The sequence below is a fragment of the Columba livia genome, unplaced genomic scaffold (genome assembly GCF_036013475.1).
Source record: "Columba livia isolate bColLiv1 breed racing homer unplaced genomic scaffold, bColLiv1.pat.W.v2 Scaffold_82, whole genome shotgun sequence".
NCBI lineage: Eukaryota > Metazoa > Chordata > Aves > Columbiformes > Columbidae > Columba > Columba livia.
Genome location: NW_027043810.1, coordinates 47,128 through 66,335, shown reverse-complemented (window position 1 = coordinate 66,335; position 19,208 = coordinate 47,128). Strand labels below are relative to the sequence as shown.

General features: G+C 47.3%; 2 protein-coding genes across 2 annotated transcripts; one reads left to right on the top strand and one right to left on the bottom strand.

Annotated features, from left to right (window-relative positions):
- The first annotated feature begins 2,752 nt into the window (after positions 1 to 2,752).
- LOC102098726 (homeobox protein NANOG) lies at positions 2,753 to 6,192 on the top strand. Its single transcript, XM_065048373.1, has 4 exons — positions 2,753 to 2,987; positions 3,415 to 3,683; positions 4,430 to 4,519; positions 4,998 to 6,192. The coding sequence occupies exons 1-4, from the start codon at positions 2,819 to 2,821 to the stop codon at positions 5,412 to 5,414; spliced, it is 945 nt and encodes a 314-aa protein (XP_064904445.1). The 5' UTR covers positions 2,753 to 2,818; the 3' UTR covers positions 5,415 to 6,192.
- A 5,288-nt stretch (positions 6,193 to 11,480) lies between these two features.
- Positions 11,481 to 18,476, bottom strand: LOC102098910 (homeobox protein NANOG). The gene is made up of 4 exons (XM_005509765.3): positions 18,296 to 18,476; positions 14,316 to 14,590; positions 12,942 to 13,031; positions 11,481 to 12,475 (listed from the first exon to the last, which is right to left on the bottom strand). Exons 1-4 carry the CDS (start codon positions 18,474 to 18,476, stop codon positions 12,113 to 12,115), a joined length of 909 nt encoding a protein of 302 aa, XP_005509822.2. The 3' UTR covers positions 11,481 to 12,112.
- Positions 18,477 to 19,208: the final 732 nt, after the last annotated feature.

Genomic DNA, 19,208 nt, shown 5'->3' with positions numbered 1-19,208 from the left:
CTAAAGCCTTCATATTAACTGCATTTTCCTGGAGAACCAGACACATGTTTTGGTAAACCTAGCAATGGAATGCAAACTTATTGATAAGCATGGATGGACATCTCGCGAGAGGGGTGACAAGAAACAAGTGACCAAGAAAATGGTCAACTGTGTATAACAATCCATTCACATGAATACTTCATATAAAAGTGGGAGATCACGAGGATCTCGTCCCTCTGCAGTTGCTGAGACTTTCAAGATTGGTTTTGTATATTTTGTATCATTTTCTCTATTCTTATTAGTAGCATTAGTAAAACATTGTTAATTTTTCCAGCTCTCTTCTCTCTGTCCTTCTTTCCTCCCAATCGCCTCTCTTTAGTGGAAAGGGGGGAGAGGGAGGGGCAAAAAGGGGGAAGTGGGGGGGAGAGGGGGTTAACAATACATCTGCCAGGGTTTTATTGTCACCCCGCAATCTTAACCCTCGACAGGAGGTTAAAGGATAAAAACAAAGTGAATAATTCCACAAAGATAAGTGGAATGAGAAAGTCAAGACATGAACAAAGACGGGGGGGAGGAAAAAAAAGGAGAAAAGAAGTAAAATCACTTCCACGCACACTGCAAAGTAGGTCTGTCTCTGGGAGGGAATCTGATCTATATGTGAAAACTGATCTACACATGAAAACTGCAAATTCTGAGCGTTTCTGTTGCGTTTTCAAACACACACATAGACACACACGCGTGCGATTCCCTGAGGGACGATTTGCTGGCAGAGGCTGTAAAATAATAATAATCCCTCAGCTGCGGGTGTCCGTCGCAAGCCGTGTCCCCTCCGAAGACTCGGGGGTTCCTGCAGCCTGTCAGCCGGCTGGCAGTACCCACGGGAGCCCTCCGGTGCCGGGCGGCGTCTCCAGCCAGGTGTCCTTGCCAATAGTAGAGTGTCAGTACAGAAAATTATTTCGTCTGTCACACGCTGTGGAGGCACACACGGGGCACCCCTTGAGCTATCATTGCCGAGAGACAACACAACATAAGGGCTTCGGTTTGTAGACACAGCCCCGCCGCATCGTCTCCCTCCCACCCCCGCAACCCTGTACTTTTCTCCGTTTTTACAACGGGCCGGGTTTGGTGAACTCCGAGAGTCTCCGTGTGGATAACGTGTCCCGGGGCAGCCCGGTCCGCGGGGGACCGTGAGGACCGGCGGCCCTTGTTCCCACAATGGGCAGCACGATGGCTTTACATCTGTGGGGGAATCCCTTTCCGTGCTTGCATCAGCGGGGCTGAGAGCAACAAGCAAGTGAAACCCCCAGCCCGCGGCTACGAGGGTGGCCCCCGGGCCGGCGGCCAGACCCTCAGCTGGCACCGCTTGCTTCGGGGCGAGAAGCGGGCTCTAGCTCTTTATTTCATCTTTTTCGCCCGATTATAGTCACTTTCTCTCGCGTTCCTAATAGTCTCTCCGCCTGGATCCTGTCCGGATTCTAACCGAGAAACGACATTACTGTTAATTACGAGGTGATCAAAGGTGGGTCCGACAAGGACCCCTCTAGGCGTTGCCTTACGGCGGTATGCTCAGGGTACCAGCTGGGGCTCGTTTCATCTCATGACTCAAGAGGGGAGGAGGAAATATATGGAAGTCAAGGGAGGGCTGTCTCTGTCATCTCCAAAAGATTTTTGCTAGTGCAACAGATTGGTAGCTACTCCCCGGCTTTAGTATACAGGTAGGTGCTTGTGTCCTGTTTCCTTGCCCTAGGGGAGTTGGGGAATTTACTTGATGTGTCACGTGCCCTTATTTGTACTTATTCCAGGTGTTTTTCCGGGTTTTGTAACTCCTGGGCTGTGAGATCCTCCCCGTAAGCTATTAATTCCCTTAAAAGAAGCAGTGATATTTGGAGGGAGGAGTAGAAAGAGTTTATCTTCCTCAAGCAGATTGCAGACCCTGGCTTCAAATCCTCAAAGTCCATAAGGCTCTTGTTTTCTTTGGCACCTGACTGGGTGATTCCCACCTCTCCCTGGTGGGTAGCGAAAAAAAAAACAAAATTTTTTTTTTTTTTTTTTTAGCTATCACTTCTTTCAAAACAACAACAAAAATGTGTCAAATGGCTAAGGAAAGAAGCTTGAAAAAAGTGAAGTGACATTCCTCTGTGCCACTCTAAAACAGGTCTTCTTGTCTCAGCCTTGGGTTAGTCAATGGAGAAGCAGCTTGTTTGTCTTTGAGACCCCCTCCCCACGGTACAGACACCGCTCTGTAGCGCCGTCCCCCCTGCTCCCAGTCAATGCTTATTTGCAGGGAGGTGGAGGGCTTATCTGTTTGCAATAATGGTTGCGATCTGCAATGCAGACACGCAAAGCCTCCACATGCCCCGAGGCAGGCTTTGGGTTCCCCTCCATTCTTTGCATTTGGGTGGGGACCGGTGAGGAGGAGGTGGGAAGAGTGTTAAATATGAGGGTAGGAGGGTGTCTGCCAAGCCCTGTCCAACTCACCCGGCGGCTCCGCTCAGGCCTTCTGGCCCCGAGGGGAAAACAAGGTCCTTCCTCCCACCCCTCCAGCAGGAAGGGGTGTGCTGGCATCAGCGACCTGACCCCCCCCGAGGACCCAAGTTGGAAAGTGGGGCCTGGTGTCCTAGCCCTCCCCCACGCCCTGAATACCCCCAAAGCCCCTCCCCTCCAATCAACTGACTTTTAACATGACAATGGCCATGACAATCCCTTCTAGCCAAAGCCAGGCTGGGGAGGACATAAAGCATCCCCCCACCTCCGCCTAATGGGGTACCTGCCTGCACGTTGTCTGTAGCCTCTACCGCCAGCTTGCCGCCTGCTCGTGGCTGGAGGACCCGGCCTGGCCATGAATGCCCACCTGGCCATGCCGCCCTACCTGCCCTACCCAGGTGCGGTCAGGTATGGGGACTACTACTGGCTTTCTCCAGGGAGCATGGACAGCATGCCCGCCGAGGAGGCTCCGCCGGCTGACGCCCTCCCTTTCCCTGCGGTGGAGAAGACGCCCAGCCACCCAGGTACGCCCGCCGGCCCGGCAGACCCCGGGGAAGGGATCGGCCTGCTCTCGACTGAGGGATGGTTTTGTCCCTTGTGTGTTTTCTACCCTGGGGGCGAGGGGGGATGCCGGTGCTGCCGGCGGCCGCTCGTCCGGGCGAGGATTCGACAGGCGCTGCTCCGCCGGCTGCCTCGTTGGAAGCGGTGGCGGGAAACCGGCGCGGCTGCCAGCGGCCCCTGTGTCCAGACGGGACGGAGCAGAGGTGTGAGCAGAGGTTTTTGCTTCCCCTGACCCGAGGGTGACGGTACCCACTATTCTGCTCTGCACTGGCTGCGGCGCCCCTTCGAGTCCTGGGGCAGCTGCAATCTTAAATTCTTCAGAGCTGGACTGCAAAGTCTTTGGGTCTTTTGCATCTGACCCTGCTCACCCCAATTCTCTCTTCTCCTCAGACATCTCTCCGGCTTCCTCCAGCTCTGGGACCCTCATCCAATACACCCCCGACTCTGCCACTAGCCCCACCACAGACCGCCCATCCCCCCATCCCTCTTCCCAGAAGGTCAAGGAGGAAGGTGAAGGTGTGGTGAAGAAGGCCAAGAGCCGCACAGCATTCTCCCAGGAGCAGCTACAAATCCTGCACCAGCGGTTCCAGAGCCAGAAGTACCTCAGCCCTCAGCAGATCCGGGAGCTTGCTGCTGCCCTAGGGCTCACTTACAAGCAGGTGAGCATCTTGCTCTGAGCAGCTGAGTCACATCCCTGGTGTGAAGTGAACTTGTGAGCAAGTTTTTTTTGTGTGTTTTTACTTAGACCTCAAAGACGAGTTTCTTATGTGGTCTTGTTTATGCCACTACTTATGTGAGAGAGCAGAGAGTGTGAAGACTTATGACTCAGTCTTCCTCTTAGTGTTTGGTTCTAGCACCAACCACCCACTCTGTGCAGGTGTTTTAAAGTGCATACAGAGCAGGGCTATGCAGAGTCAGGTTACTATCTTGTGTGGACATGTGTTGTCCCTCAATGCGAAAAGTCAGATGCACTGCTATGCAAGCTGTGTTTCATAGAGTGGCACCTGGGTCTATCCCTAGACAAAGGGTCCCTGCCAGGCCGGCTACTTGTGTCTGACTGAAGGAATGACTCACTCCCGAGTCTGCACCGATCTTGGTGCAGCAGTGAGATGCTACTGTACAAGCTGTGTTTCTGTAGCTGTCCTGGCCCGTCTTTCAGGTAAGGTTTTTGGTGTCGTGAAAGATCCCATGGTGACCTGAGGAGTAAGAGTGCTAGTTTTCAAGTCTCAGCTCTGAATCTACAGCTACGTGGGTCTGCTGCATATTGTTAGCTGCTGAAATTATCTATAGTATTAGAAGACAAGAAGAAATTGTATTGTAGTAGAAGGCAAAACATCTTTAGAATGTGTAGTAAGCTCTAGGAATTAATTTCTAATGCCCTGTGTCCTTCCCTCATGACTTCTAGGTGAAAACATGGTTTCAGAATCAACGGATGAAATATAAACGTTGCCAGAAGGAGAGCCAGTGGGTGGAAAAAGGGGTGTATCTACCACAGGTGAGAGAATTCCCCCATTACCAACGGTCACAGTTCCTCCAGTTTGTGGAGTGAAGTGCATCATGTCCAACTTGCGAACTCAAACAAAGCACAGGATTCGATATTACTGAGCCAGTTGTATTTCTCGTAATAGGGCTTACAGTGGCATCTATTTTTAAGCCTGCCCTGGCACTGAAAGAACTCGGTTTCCAGTCCGCTTCTCTCCCAGTTGAGACTAGATAGAAAATAAAACAGCCAAAGAGGGCCAGCAGAGCTACCCATGCTGTTTTTCTCCCCAGCATTGTGCTGCTAGATACGTTGAGCTGGAGATGATGAACTTAAGATATTGTCATCTCTGTTATTATCAGTTTATAGTGAGGACCATGAGTACAAAAAAGACACTACTGTTTGGCACAGGGGAGAAAGGAAGACCCATCCCAAAGAATAGGCACAGCTGGTGTGATGCTTTCCATTACTGAACAGTCTTTGTCTCTCCTAGAATGGGTTTCATCAGGCTGCATACCTGGATATAGCCCCCACATTCCACCAGGGCTTCCCAGTCAGCACCAGCAGGAACCTTCAGGCTGTGACCAACATGCAGCAGGCTTACAGCACTGGCCAGACTTATGGGAATGGGCAGAGCCTGTACTCATTCATGGCTGTGGAGGATGAGGGGCTCTTTGGAAAAGGTGGGACAAGCTGCAATACCCAGCAAGCCATGGGTCTGTTAAGCCAGCAGATGAACTTCTATCATGGCTACACTGCTGATATGGATTATGTCAACCTGCAGTCAGAAGATACCTATGGCTTCCAGAGCACCTCTGACAGTGTCACACAATTCTCAAGCTCTCCTGTACGGCATCAGTACCAGGCCCCTTGGCATCCCCTGGGGACCCAGAGTGGTTATGAATCTTAGGCCTAAGTATTATTTTCTTCCTTTTGTTTCCTCTTATGGGGTTTCTAGGGTCTTAACTCAAGGATCCAGTTTGTATTCCTTTTTTTTGCCCTTCCTCCCCTACTCCTGTTTAAGTCATTGGCGGGGCTCACCACCCTGCTGCCTTGGGATTGTTTTCTGTTTAAAGGCACCTGTCTGTCCATAGCTAACCCTTGGCAAAGGTGTTTTGTGTGCAGATAGGTGAAACTTCATTCATGGAGGGGAATGTCCAATGCCACAGTCAGGAACAGCAGAGGTGGTAAAGGTCTATGTTGGCTGTCCAAGTTTCATCTTCCTCTGCTGCCTCTTCACCAGGTGATCTCTGATCTGTTCCCTGTTATGTCTTGCAGCAGATCTTTGCTGGAGAAGAAAACCCAGCACTTCAGCAACTTTCCACCAGAAATACGCTGCTGTAGCCCAGAATCTTTCATTCTGTCTTGCATATTTCTGTTGTTATCTCAGTCAGCTGACTGCTAATAGGTTGTTCATCTGCATCCTCTCTTCCTTCACTGAGAAGCTATGAGTCATCTGATTTCAGATTACTTGATCCAGTTACTCCCAGCAGCTCCTCCTGGAGGGGTCAGCACCTGCCTACCCCTTGCTCACTGCCCTCCTGTGTACACAGGGCAGTTGAGAGGAAGTGAGGTGCAGAGGAAAGTGGATTACTGCCCATATCTGACATGGAAACTTTGTTTTCCAAAACTGTTAAATTACTTGTGCCTGTCAGCTCATTCAGGATGGTGTCTCTGGGACCTATCCCTACCCAGTTTAGATCTTGCCCTTCTGCATTGCTGTTGGGCAACTGTTGGCGCAGCGGGTAGCCCTGAGCACCATTGTCACAAGTGTGAGGAGTGGCTGTGTGTAGCCATTTTCAGAGAGGTGAGAACAGTCTGCTTATCTGTACATGATGGTCTCCTAGCACTTCATAAACACAGCACTGCTACAGTGCAGCTTTCTCTGGGGTAGAGGCAGGTAGTTAGGTAAAAGATTTTGTTATTGTAAACATCAGTTTAATGTCACTTACCCTGGAAACTGGATGTTAGGGATGGGGAATCCTGTTGGGTCTCAGCAGTTGTCATCCAAGGGCCTAGAGCAGGATGGCTCTCCACTCTCTTGTCTAATCCCAGTTTTAAGAGTATAAGCTAGTAGGATTTTTGTCTCTTGTTGAATCATCCTTTTCAAGTGTGAAGAATCTGGAAGTCAGCTCCAATCTGTGTAAAACTGACCTTTTTGGGTTTTTTTGGGGTGTTTTTTGTTGTTTTTTTGTTTTGTTTTTGTTTGTTTGGTTTTTTGTTTGTTTGTTTGTTTGTTTTTTACAAGATACAAAACTGCAGAGTTCTATCTGCCACTGCCCAGGAATACAAAATGGCAGGAGTTGGCCAGAGTAAATGAGATGGTAAAAGCATATATATTCATGTGGTAGAGTGTGGGGTGTTTTTTTTGTTTGTTTGTTTCTTTTTTTGTTGTTGTTTGGTTGGTTTTTTGTTTGGTTGGTTTTTTTGTGGTTAGCACACATTTTTACTGCAACCCTGTCTTCAAATGTCTGCCCAAGGGTTGTATGTCATAGTTAAACTTTCACTGCAAAGGAGACATTTGTTGTTGTTCCAGAACAATTTTTCTTGAAGTCTGTTTTCTTGCAGTCATCTCAAGAATGTTTAATGTTAATGTGCATGTTCTCTTTTTATACTTTTTTTTTCTGCTTAATGTTTTTAAAAACTTGTTTGAATTGAAAATAAATTGTTTTATTTTAAAGTTGCAACAGTGTCATCAGCTTGCATTGGAACAGCCTGCTACAAGAATAGTTATTTTGCACAGGTTATACCAGCAGTACTGAGGAAAGGAGGAAAAGAGGTAACCCTACTGTGTTTCTTCCAAAAGTAGGTTCAAGTAACTGTTTAAAAGGAGTAGGTCACAGAAGTCCATCAGCCTTGTTTTCAACATGCAGTTGTGTTGCCTAGTGCAGGTGAGGGATGCTTCAGGGGCAGGCAACTGGACTGTGCATCAGCAGCCACTGTTTTAGAGATCCAATGAACCTCTTTCTGCTCAGTGAGCTTTGGTTCATCAGAGCCTTGCTTTCCTTATGTATTGCTCAATTTGAACACCTGTGCAACTTGCATGCAGCCAAGGGCTGCAAGGGTCCATGGAGACCAGCACTAGTGGAATAAGGCAGCTGTCTGTGCTCAAAAACTGATCCTATTGCTGTGTTGGCAGAGCCAAGCTCCTGTTAATAGCCACAGTTTAAACCAGCAAAAATGATCTGTTTGGCTTCAATTTCAAGTTCCTTAAACTACAGTACACCACCAAAGCTTTTCATCTTTCTGAAATGGATAGTTCAATAGATACTTCCACTGAGCACAACTGGCTAAACTGACAGATGACTGCCCAGGCTCAAACTGCCACAGGTCCTTTGCTGACCAGAACCTGCTTGAGTGGGTGCCAAAGCATGTCTGCTTTCCTTTTGCAATACCGTAATGCTCTGCTTCCTAGGGTGAGGTGGAATATGTGCTGGAAGGAGGAGGAGTAGAGGTTTGAGCCTGTAGAGGAGAAAGAAAGCTTGAGTTGTCCATGTGTGTGTTGCCAACCTTCAACAGCAGAAAAATGTAAACCTGGCCTGGAAGAGGGGGGAATACCACATTCACAGAGTTTCTTGTATTGCAAAATGGAAATCCATTCTCATCCTGACTTGTCTCATGTCCCAACATCAGTTTGGATGAATTCTGGGTAATGGTCTAGTAGTAGTGTTAGTTTCAACAATTCATGTGGGAAAAAAAAATGGCTGAACCATATATCAATACTGAAAACTTGCCCTCTGGCTTTAAAATTAGCAGCTTCCAGGTGGTGTTGTGTTTTTTTGTTTGTTTGGTTGGTTGGTCTGGTTTTGTTTTTAAGATGAAAATTTGAGCTCTAAAGAAATACACAAAGTGTGCAGGTCTTTGCAGAATGGTTGCAGAGCATGCTTGCTACAGATTACACATGTTGCTTGGATGTGTTTCTCTTCTATGTTTCTGACACAAGGAGGTAGCCAGAGCTCTGCTGGCAGATGTCCTCCCGCAGAAACAGATCATTGTGAAAACAGCCCTGGGACTGAGGTGGCTTGCTCTGCATGCTGCAGTTTGTGGTTTCGTGCATTTCCTGTGGGACCATTTTGCAAAAATTGAGTGTTTCTTCATGGGTGTGCTATTCCCTGAGTTGCATGGAGGTTTGACAAGCATATGTAGTTGTAGAGCTGGAGGGAACATGAAGAGTGGCTGTTGGAATTTCAGTGCGTGGGCCAGAAGGGACTGCTAGTGTATCATGTAGGGTTTCTAGAAGCTGTGAAATTAAGTAGGACTCTGCCTTTCCACAGAACTGGAGATACCCTTTGTTACCTTGATATGCCTGTGTCATTTCACCACATGAAACAACTGCACAGGTGATTGCAGCACTACTACCAAAAAGGTGGAGTTGCAACTAATCCCATCAAACTCATACTTCCTAAAGTTCTACCAGAACTACCAGTTCCTTGGAGGAAGTGAGTGAATGTCTATATATTACATCTGTTAGGACTGCTGCTTCTGGTGACTTTGCTGTGTAACGGTGATTTCTGCACACTGCAAACATGATTCACCTTGCCAGCAAACCTTTTTAGGATCAAGCTGTATGTTCATATGGAGCTCTTCATATGTATAATAACTTGTGGGAGTACACTGCACTTTTACAGTGTCAACACTATAGTTTGTCTACACTGCAGATGTAGCTCCAGTGGTACAGACAATTCCACCCAAATGCAGGCCAGGGTTTATTCTCTAGTTTACTGTGTTCCAGCTTTTCCTGTACCATAGGCAAAATACCAAGCAAGCAGACTATTGCAAGTAACCTCATTCCTTGCTCTCTGTGCCAATGTGACCAGCAGTGATGTTTTGTAAGCTATGCATTTCTTCTGAGTGGCCCATGAACAAGGGCTCATAGCCCTGGTCGTCTCTCCAGTGCAGATAAAAGTAATGGCATTTAACAAGCTCTTCCCTACAGACACGCGTAAACATTTTGTTTAATTATCTGACTATGCTGCATGACTCAAATGCTGAGCTAACAGGGTTTGGAAATTTTCAGTAAAGCATTGCCACATATCTCTTGCTTGGCTCATCATCAGTGGCCAGCAGCATCTTGGCTGATATTGAGCAGTCAAGAGGCATGAAGGACCCAAAATCATGGTCTTAGGGAAGAAAGAAAAAAAAAAAAAAGTGTGTTTTCCTGTGAGGGACATATTATCTTCATGCTGTCCAAAGTTTTTGAAGAGCACCTTCAGGTCATATCTGTGACTTTCTTTCATAATCAGGCTATAATTAATTTCTCACATTTAATTGAAATAATGTGCTCACAGACAGGGTGTGTCTCAAGCAGCTGGGCTGTGCCTGAATCATTAAATCTTTTGTCAATTACAACTGCTGCCTTGGGTGAAGCCCAAGATGCATCCAAGTGATTGCTCGATAGGAGGGAAAGACCAGAAGAGAAAGCAAGTCCTCGGTAGTCCTCTCTGGCTGGCAGTGGCTGGGGGGCTACCTGTAACAGGAGCTACATTCCTGCTGTTACTACACAGAGCACCGGGACTTCAGCTCCTGATACAGCAGATATCAATGAACTCCCTTCCTGGAAGCTGCTTAGTTGCCTGTTTGAATTGCTGCAGGCTTTAGTTTCCAGAACCACTTGTGGCAACAAACTGGCTTTGAATGATGGCTTCTGAAAAAAACTATGGGCCTCTTGAGGAAACTGCAAGATTTGGCAGTGTTTGTTAGCATGGCTTTGCTGAATATCAATACTAGGGAGATCACAACTGTTGCTCTTATAACCAGCATCCTTCTGCAAGCCAGTCCCAGAAGCTTCACACCAAGATTCTGCCTGTCCTAATGCATCCCCGAAGGAAAAGGGCACAACTGGTGACTCCTTTTCCAGAGAATTATTAATGAGAATCGGTCACAACCTTAACTTTTTCACCTGCAGCAGCCTTTGGTGGGGTGGTATGGAAAAGTTCCAGATGATATTCAGGTTAGTAGCAGCATTGTTGGTTCCAAAGGAGCTGAAAAAACTCCTCCTGCTCACGCGAGAGCCCTGATAATTGCTGCTATTGTACTCCACCTTTAGATATTACCCAGCACCTTTCAGTTAAGCTAACTCAATCGATCCCCACCCCTCTGGCAGTGCAGTGGTTGCAAGAACGTGTCTTTCCTAAGCTCAGGCACTTGCATAGGATGCCTGTTCAGGCTGCACATGAAAATGAATCTCAAAACCTGTATGACTTAGAAATTTGCCAGGCCTTATTTTTCCCCAAATCATTCTGGTCATACAGTTTACAGTACAGCTCTATAAACAGTGTAGGTGAACAACAAAAATGTCAAAGAGTGGCTGCATGAGGGAGTGGGGGTGGGAACAAACAGCTGTGAGGCACAGGAACATAAACCATTTTTGCAAATAGAAGACTGTGCCTCTTAATGTGCCAGCTGAAGACATAAATTGCCTCAATTTTTTGCTTTTTTTTTTTTTTTAACCATGACAGCTACTTCATTGCATTAAGATAGAGTCATTGTCATTATCATAAAGCGACAGAAAACCTGTGACTCTGGGAACGAGGGCTCTGTTATTAGATATACTTTGAAACACACATCTGTTTTTAGACACATAGACCCTTACATTGTATTCAGTTTAGAAATTATGGTACCTCTATGTTTTAACAACTCCTAGTATTAAATATTGCCGAGTAGGGCAAATTCTTGAGGTGGGTGGTAGTTACCTTGTCCTTTGACTCTAGATATCTGACATTGCCAAGAGTAATGAAGCTGATCCATTAATAACACAGGAAAATCTATGTTCATCATTTCAGAGTCAAATCAGTAACAGCAATGGCATACAATTGCTATGGCTATTTATGCTCAGCCTGGATTTCATACTGCAATACTCTGTTATAGTGGAAAAAAAAGATACCAAAAAATACATAATCTACCTTAAAAAATATTTTATTTGCCAGATTGAATGCACTGTTTGGTTTTCTTAAGGGGAGGCAGAGAAAGATACAGACCAGAACAAGGGGCTTGCTTATCATTTTGATGTTTACAAGATCATCTTACCAGCCTTTCTGCAAACTACTTGTCACATATGCCTTCACTAGACACTTCATCAATTCTATACCTTGTGGCTGACCTACAGAACTGATGATCTAACCATCAGATGGATGCCTGGCATGTGACAGTAACTTCTCCATCTTCAGTGAAAAGTATGTGACCTGCACCTCTCCATACAGCCTATGGCTTTGTGTGTTATGTATACACAGCTGTACAGTGATTTGTATAAATGGGATCCCCAAGGAATCTGTGCCTCCTCTGAGACAAAATAATTTAGAAGATCCAGGGGATAATCTAGATAGCCAGATCTTGGGTGTTACTATAAGGGAACTTGAGTGTCTGTGCCAATAAAGAAAGGGATGTGTGTGTGCATGTGTAAGGGCATATGAATGAAGAGCTGTATGTTCATATATGGGCAAACAGGTATATCTGCATGTCTGTGTGTCTGTGCTTGCAGGCTCGTATTGGGATGTCAAAACAAGTTGTAGCTACATGATGCCCTCAAGCTGCAGGGCACATGAATAACAAAGGGAGAGATGAGAAGAAGATTTGATTCCTGGGTGCTTAAGTACCCGGCATCCACAGTGCTTAGGAATGATAGAGATGGTGGCCAGCAGTGGCTGGGAAAGGAGCCCCCATGGTGGTCGAGTGGTGAAAGTTACAGGTGTCACCTGTCTTTGTGCTGGAATATTCCACATTTCCAGGACAGCTGTGGTAAAAGTCTACTTTGTGCTGGGCGATGAAGCCCACTGTCTGCTGGCTGCTGCAGGTGCCCCCACCTTTGCCAAAGACTCCTCCATCCTCGCCGGTCACAATTGTGTAAGTGTTCTGCCCTGCTCCATAGTGCTGGTGAGATGGAGGCATGGTTTGGATGTTGCTGGCTGTGGTGATTGGGTAGACCTCATGGAATTTGGGGTGCCCGTCCAGGTAAGTACCTGGCTGGAAGCCACTCTGAAAGGTAAAGACAGCTAGTCAGACACATAGCTTCTCCACTGGTACCCACAGGCGTGACACATACTAAGGCTCTGTCCCTTCACACTTTGTGTTTTCTCTTGATCAGCAGCAATAGCTTGGGAGGGCAAGAAGAACTATTCCCATAGCTCAGGGGTGAATATACAGTCATATATATATATATGTGTGTGTGTGTACATATATATATATACATATATATATATATATATATAATGTGAGGAAACCAGCTTTTCTCTGGAAGCGTTTCAGTGGCATAGCAAGCCCAGTGGTAGGGTACCTACAGAACATGGACAGTTGTGTGAAGTCTCTGCCTCTGTGCTGAACAAACTAGAAGGCAGGTTATGCTGATACTTTTACACTTAAGTTGCCCCTGTGGAGGAAAGACATCACAGGACTTAACTGCCCAGATAGAAGGACCATGCTGACTCATGTTCTATGTTCTTACTTCTGTGAGCCACTGAGCCCGTTCAGTCCACAGACTTTGCTTCTGGCACCTTTTCAGCTTCATCCTCCTGTTCTGGAACCAAGTCTTCACCTGGGTGGGGAAGGGAGAGCAGAGAAAACATCAGCAAAGGAGAGGGAGGAGCAAATGTTATCAGATTCACAAGAATGACCAGATGACATAGATATATAAGCAGCAGCAGATAAAGCTCTTTAAGAGCTCCTTGGGGTTGTTGCCAAGGGGAGGTGTCTGTCTAGTAGCCTCAGCAGGTGGCTAGTTCATCTGCATGGTGGGAGGAGGGAGCCGCATTATGTCCACAGAACAGTTATACCTGTGAAAAATTGACTCATTTCAATCACAGGGGTGAATGACTGGTGCAAATGAGACCCACCCAGGTCTCTACAAACCCTCTGCACTACAGGCAAATTTCTAAGACACTGTTGCTGCACACTTGAAAGTGGAGAAGGGAGAGGTTTGCTCCTTGTAACCAGCGGTTCCCAAATTCAAAGTTCCTTGCTGGGCTGAATTCCAGAGCCTTTTCCCCCCAGGGCTGTGTCTGCGCTTTGAGAACAGTCTTTGCAGGGATGTGGATTGAAGGAAAGAGCAGGTTGTCCCACCAGCTTGTCCCTGACAGAACCAGTTCAGTGCATGCATGCACGTGTGCACCTAAAGTGCATATACAACATTTTTAGTCCCAGGGCATCCCGGGGCATCCAGACCATAATATCCAGCTCTGATATCCAAATTCCAGGCAGATTTTGGAATGGTAACTGCAAGCACTTGTGCCCCATTCCCCAGCCCCCTCTGCTTTAGGAACGCATCATTTGAGCCAGCATCAGTTCACTACACACTACCTGGAGATCAGCGGCAACACTGAAAGGCTGCAATGTATGAACCTAGAAGGAGTGGAGTGCAGGTGTCAAGCAGACAAGCCATGCTGAGTGTGCATCAGTATTAGATATTGGACAAGGTCCGCACTGGGCAATATTAGCAATAACTTTCAGCATGTTGCAGCCCCGGCAATCAGAGAACTGATGCATGCCAGCGTTTCTGTGAAGCTCCCCAGTGCATGGAAAAAATCTGTGAAGTGCTGTCAAGCCCAAGATAAAAGCTGTTTGTAGCAAACTATGTGTTCATCACTGTGTTTGCAATTCTATTACAAGTGTACCCTTAACTGGAGAGGCCCCAAGGAGGTACCACTGCCACTCCTGTCCCCCAGAAGTGCTTCTGACCTCTGGGCATGAATAGTCAGGACAGCAACTGTTAGCTGGCACCTTTGCCTCTACTTTCTGCTGGAGCCTCATCTTTCCATCCTGCCTTAGGTGACCATTCAGCTGCTGTGACAGATATACCATGGGTCAAAATCTCTATCTCTACCTGCTTGTAGGTGAGTCCCAGGGCAGCAGCAAGCTCCCGGATCTGCTGAGGGCTGAGGTACTTCTGGCTCTGGAACCGCTGGTGCAGGGTTTGCAGCTGCTCCTTGGAGAAAGCTGTGCGGTTCTTGGCCTTCCTCACCCCCTCCATTCCATCTTCTCTGCCCTTCTGAGACTTAGCTGTAAGCTGTGGGGATGAGGTTGCCGAATGTGGACTCGTGGCTGAATCTGGTGTGAACTGGCTGTAATTCCCAGAACTGGATGAAGCTGGGGCTACTTCTAGAAATAAAAAGACAATGAGAGAAGGTATACAAGACATAATGCACAGCTGTGTGGATATGAGCATGCTCCCTGCATGCTATAGAGCTCCTTGCCAACCAGGCAGGGAGTTTCTTGATGCAAAGGCCTGTGTCACCCTCCTTCCTTCATGGATCTGTGAGCACAGACAAGCCCACTGACAGCGAGCAGCTTCCCAGCTCAGCCCTCTGGGATGCCCATGGTTCCTTTTCACCAGATAGAAAAGTCAAAGCAGGGAGGGGAGAATGGTACACATTGGCTCACAGCGTTACTATCCTCCTCCAAAATGCCCCGGTGATATTTCAGCTTCAGTATGGTGTAAAGAGGCCTGGTCATGACTGCAAGCATAGCTTTGAATTGGTGACTGGGGTCCTCAGAACTGCCTGCCTGCCTGCCAATCTCAAGGCACTTGATAGACAATGGCAAAGTGACTACCAACCAGAGTGTATGGTGGGGCAGAGCAGTCTGCTTACAATGATGGGGCAGCAGATGGAGAGCATCAGTCAGGCCTTGGATATACGCTCACTTCTGTTTGCCCATGGCTCTCACCACAGGCCATCTGTCTTGCTTTCAGCTGGGATGGAGTTAATTTTCTTCCTGGTAGCTGGTGTAGTACTTGTGGTTTGGATTTAGTATGAGAAGAATATTGATAATACACTGATGTTTTGGTTGTTTCTAAGCAATGTTTATACCAAGTCAAGGACTTTTCAATGATGAAGCTGGAGATGCACAAGAAGATGGGAGCGGGCACGACCAGGACCAAACTGACCAAAGGGATATTCTATACCGTATGATGTCACACTCAGTATATAAACTAGGGGAAAATTAGCTGGGGGACTGCTGCTCAGGAACTGGCTGGGTGTCAGTTAATGAGTGCATCACTTGTTTTGTATCTATATGTCTACATCTATGAATTTACTGTTACTATTAGTATTATTATCCCTGTCTGAACTATTAAACTGTCTTTATCTTAACCCATGAGGTTTACCTTTTTTCCAATTCTCTCCCTGCTCCTACTGAGGTAGCAGGGGAGTGAACGAATGGCTGTGTATGGTGTTTATCTGCCTGCCATGTTAAACCACAACACCATCCCACTGCTGGAAACACATATATAGATGAAGGGACCGATTTGGCTGAGAGGGGCTTCTGGCAAGACACAAACAAAGGAGATAAATTTGATACAGAAGTGGGGAGTGAGAGACGAAAGGTAGATTTGTGGGATAGTTGAGAAGATACAATAATTCTGTACCAGGGACACAGAGGACAAAATTCAAGTGTGCAGATGAAAGTGTCCAAGACCCTTGTCACTTGTCCTGGTACATGTCTTAAGGGGTTTCTGTTGAGGACAAAGTTGAGATAAAGATCTAAAGAAAAAACTTCCTAAGCAATCTGGGCTACTAGTCCAGACAAAAGCTGCCAAGATGCAAAGTCATTCAGGCTGCCTGAATAGGAAAATGCTAACAAGAGAAGTTACCCCAGCACCTCTCTGTCAGTTGCCTTTTTTATGGGATCTGTGAGAGGCTGAGACCTTCTCAGGCCAGCCCTGACTGGAAGGGCTGTGATGCCAGTCTCCCTCCTTCCCCATAACTGCAATGATAAATCTGTCAATTCCTCCTTCCTCCAGCTACTCTTCCGCAGACCCTTCTGCATGGTCCATCTCCTCTCCTCCTACTGACATTTCAGGAGAGGGGAGGTGTGGTGAATAGGGCAGTGCCATTTTCTGACTACTGAGCCCAGTCAACAGCTCCGAATCTCCTTCATAGTCACCCTCAGAGCTGTGATTCCGAAGCTCACTGAGACACCCTCCTCAACCTCCCAAATGTATATTACACACAAAGTACTGAAGTCCTCCTGAGAAATTATGTCCCCATCCATCCTACCAAACCCTTCCTCGTGTCCTAAACTGAGATGCTTAATAAGCAAACACTCCAAAGCCTTGAGGTGTTGCTGGGCCTCAGAAAGGTGGCCATGTCTGCGGTATCTTTTCCGTGTTACCCTCCTGTCCTTGACACTTCCTGACAGAGGCGTACCTGTCTTTGTGGTGCCTGCCACTCTAGGGTTGCCTGCTCTTTTAGGCCTGTTCTTGGCTATTTCATATCCCTAGACTATTATAATTACCCAGAGCATGGGCTGTGTGAAGAGGCAGGTGTGTAGTGGGGCAGGTTTCTGGTGCTGGCAAGCAGGACCATGAGAATTACAAAGGGATTCTGCCTACGAGGAGAAATGGGTTGTCAACAGAAGAGGTACAAAATCCTGAGGTGTTATGTGCAGGGGTGTGCAGAGCCTGAGAGGAAGCTGGACATCTGTGACCTGAAAGCACAGCAAGCTAAAATTTTGTGGGGGATCACAGGATGCTCGGCTCCTGCAGGCTGCACAGTAAAAACCTGATAGGTAGGAAATTAGCATGTTGAGAATGTGGGCTTGGAAAACAGGAAAGTCTTCTGTTAGAGAGGAACCACAACAAGACACCACACAGCTAAAAGTCCCACATATTCCTGCTCATCCTGTCATCCCAAAGCTGCATGTAATTTACCATCTGCAGCTCAAGCTCAAGACACATGGATTCTCCCTCCCATGAAAAGAGAGTGAAGAAAAGAGGAAACAAGAAATACAAACAGCAGTGCAACAGACATAAACATGAAAACCCAAGACAGACCCAATCCCACAAATGCTTGTCATCTGTAGACCTTTGCTTCCATGACTGGGCTCTCTCTTTAAAGAGAGGCAGCAGAAGAGTGTTTGAAGATGGGTTTTAAGTCTATATACCAGTCTCACTGGAGGCACGAGTGAGTCAATCTGCCTGCTGCCTCTGTGGAGCAGGCAGCGTGCAGAGAACCTAAGCCTTTCTCCAGACTACATGTCAAGTAGCCACATGCCAAATAGCCACCAGACACTTTGGCTGAGTTTCTGACAGCTTGAAACTGGCACTCCAAAAGCTTGCTCTCCTCCCACCCGTTAACCTTACAAGAGCATTAACTACCCTGCTGGCCATACAATGGGGCTGGGCAAAACCTGCTTTCATCAGCTATTCTATTGCCACTTACTGGAGTGGGAGAGGAATGGCAGGAACAGAAAATGCCACTGCGGTGGGACCTGGGACTTTCTCACAAACAGGGAAAGGCAAGGCAAAAAGAACATGGAAATGAGAGGGAAATAGAGAGAGGAAAATGGCAAATTAAAAGAAGCAGCAAGTAACAAAGCTGGATTTAAAGGGAACAAATTTCCCACCACAGTGTGCACGCCTTGGCTCAAGTTTAATGAACACACAGAGGGCATGAAGACTTTGTAAGGGGTAAGGGATGCTATGAGTAGAATTACCTTCAGGATTTGTTTCTCTCTATAACACAAAAACAGCATTTGACTAAAAGGAGGCCCAGACATTCCTGCTGAGAACAATGAACTTCCATGAGACCATGTTGTCACATTGCCCTTTAGCCTGGAGCACAGACCTGCCAGTGCCTGGACTATGCAGGCTCTGTTCAGGTTTAGGAAACTGAAGAAAAGTAGCATGGAAAGGTGGTGTGACTGCCCAAGGTCACCCATCCTTCTTTACCACCATGTCACACTTTGTCCAGCTCACACATCAGCAAAACAAGTCAGGGAGAGAGAAAAATTTGCTCGAGGTGGCTGGCCTGGAACCACAGATATCCTGGGGATCAGCTCTAGAACTTAGCTGAAAGACCTTACCTGCTGTCTGTCTCTTCCTTCCTGCCTCTGGAGACTGACTGACACTGGTAGCTCCAGCTGGCCCAATCGAAGTGGGGGCATGTCCTGCCTCTGCAGCCGAGTTCCAGTAAAACTCCAGGTACCCCATAACAGGCCCACCAGGATAAGCCTGGTAGGGGGGCAGAGCCAAGTGTGCACACATGTGGAGCAGATGAAGAGGGGGTTCCACCACCTTCTATTAGATGTCACCTTGACTTGAGGAGTTAAGGTAGCCCTGAAGTGTAGACAGGCAGTTACCTTTATAGCTGGTTATACCCTGCCCGGGACTGCAATATTCACCATCCTCTGCTCCTCAAAGCTCTTTGTCATGTTAAAGAGCCTGATTGGTGGGGTGGGGACAAGAGCAGGGTGGAGTTGGGGAGAGAAAGCCATACATGGCATCAGGGCTAAAACATGTCCCCTCTGAATTCTTCCCATTCTACAGGTTCCTCAGTCATACCTGATCAGGGCTCTGATCAAGAGCTCCAGGAAACCTCCTCCCACTTGCTTCTTTAGGCCTAGCTCAAATTGTCGTCACAAAACAATCCCGTGAGCACAGATGTCCTGTAGAAGACAGCTGTTCACTGCACTGGGAGAAAAATCCCAAACAATCTCCACCACATGGGAGTGGACGGGAGGGAGATTGGATGCTGAGCTGCTCAGTACCTTGCTGGGCAAACCCAAGCCCTGGCTCCAGGTTTCAGGGAGGGTTCTGAGACCTTTGCTTCTTGGCTTTTGTCTCATTGGAACCCCCAGAAGACCCACACACACATGCACATACCCTCCTGACCTAGCAGCACTTCCCACACTCTTGGTGCAGAGGTCAGGGATGGATTAAGGGTGAAAAACAAGCAAGGATCAGACCTGGGGTTAGAACCGACATTTTTCTTTAAAC

Excerpts from the sequence above, each read along its gene's own strand:
- LOC102098726 (XM_065048373.1), top strand. The coding sequence starts at position 2,819 with ATGAATGCCCACCTGGCCATGCCGCCCTACCTGCCCTACCCAGGTGCG. Across the intron at positions 2,988-3,414 it reads GAAGACGCCCAGCCACCCAG|ACATCTCTCCGGCTTCCTCC; the intron begins GTACGCCCGCCG and ends TCTTCTCCTCAG. Across the intron at positions 4,520-4,997 it reads AAGGGGTGTATCTACCACAG|AATGGGTTTCATCAGGCTGC; the intron begins GTGAGAGAATTC and ends TGTCTCTCCTAG.
- LOC102098910 (XM_005509765.3), bottom strand. The coding sequence starts at position 18,476 with ATGTGTGCACACTTGGCTCTGCCCCCCTACCAGGCTTATCCTGGTGGG. Across the intron at positions 14,591-18,295 it reads AAGGAAGAGACAGACAGCAG|AAGTAGCCCCAGCTTCATCC; the intron begins GTAAGGTCTTTC and ends TTTTATTTCTAG. Across the intron at positions 12,476-12,941 it reads GGGCTCAGTGGCTCACAGAA|AGTGGCTTCCAGCCAGGTAC; the intron begins GTAAGAACATAG and ends TTTACCTTTCAG.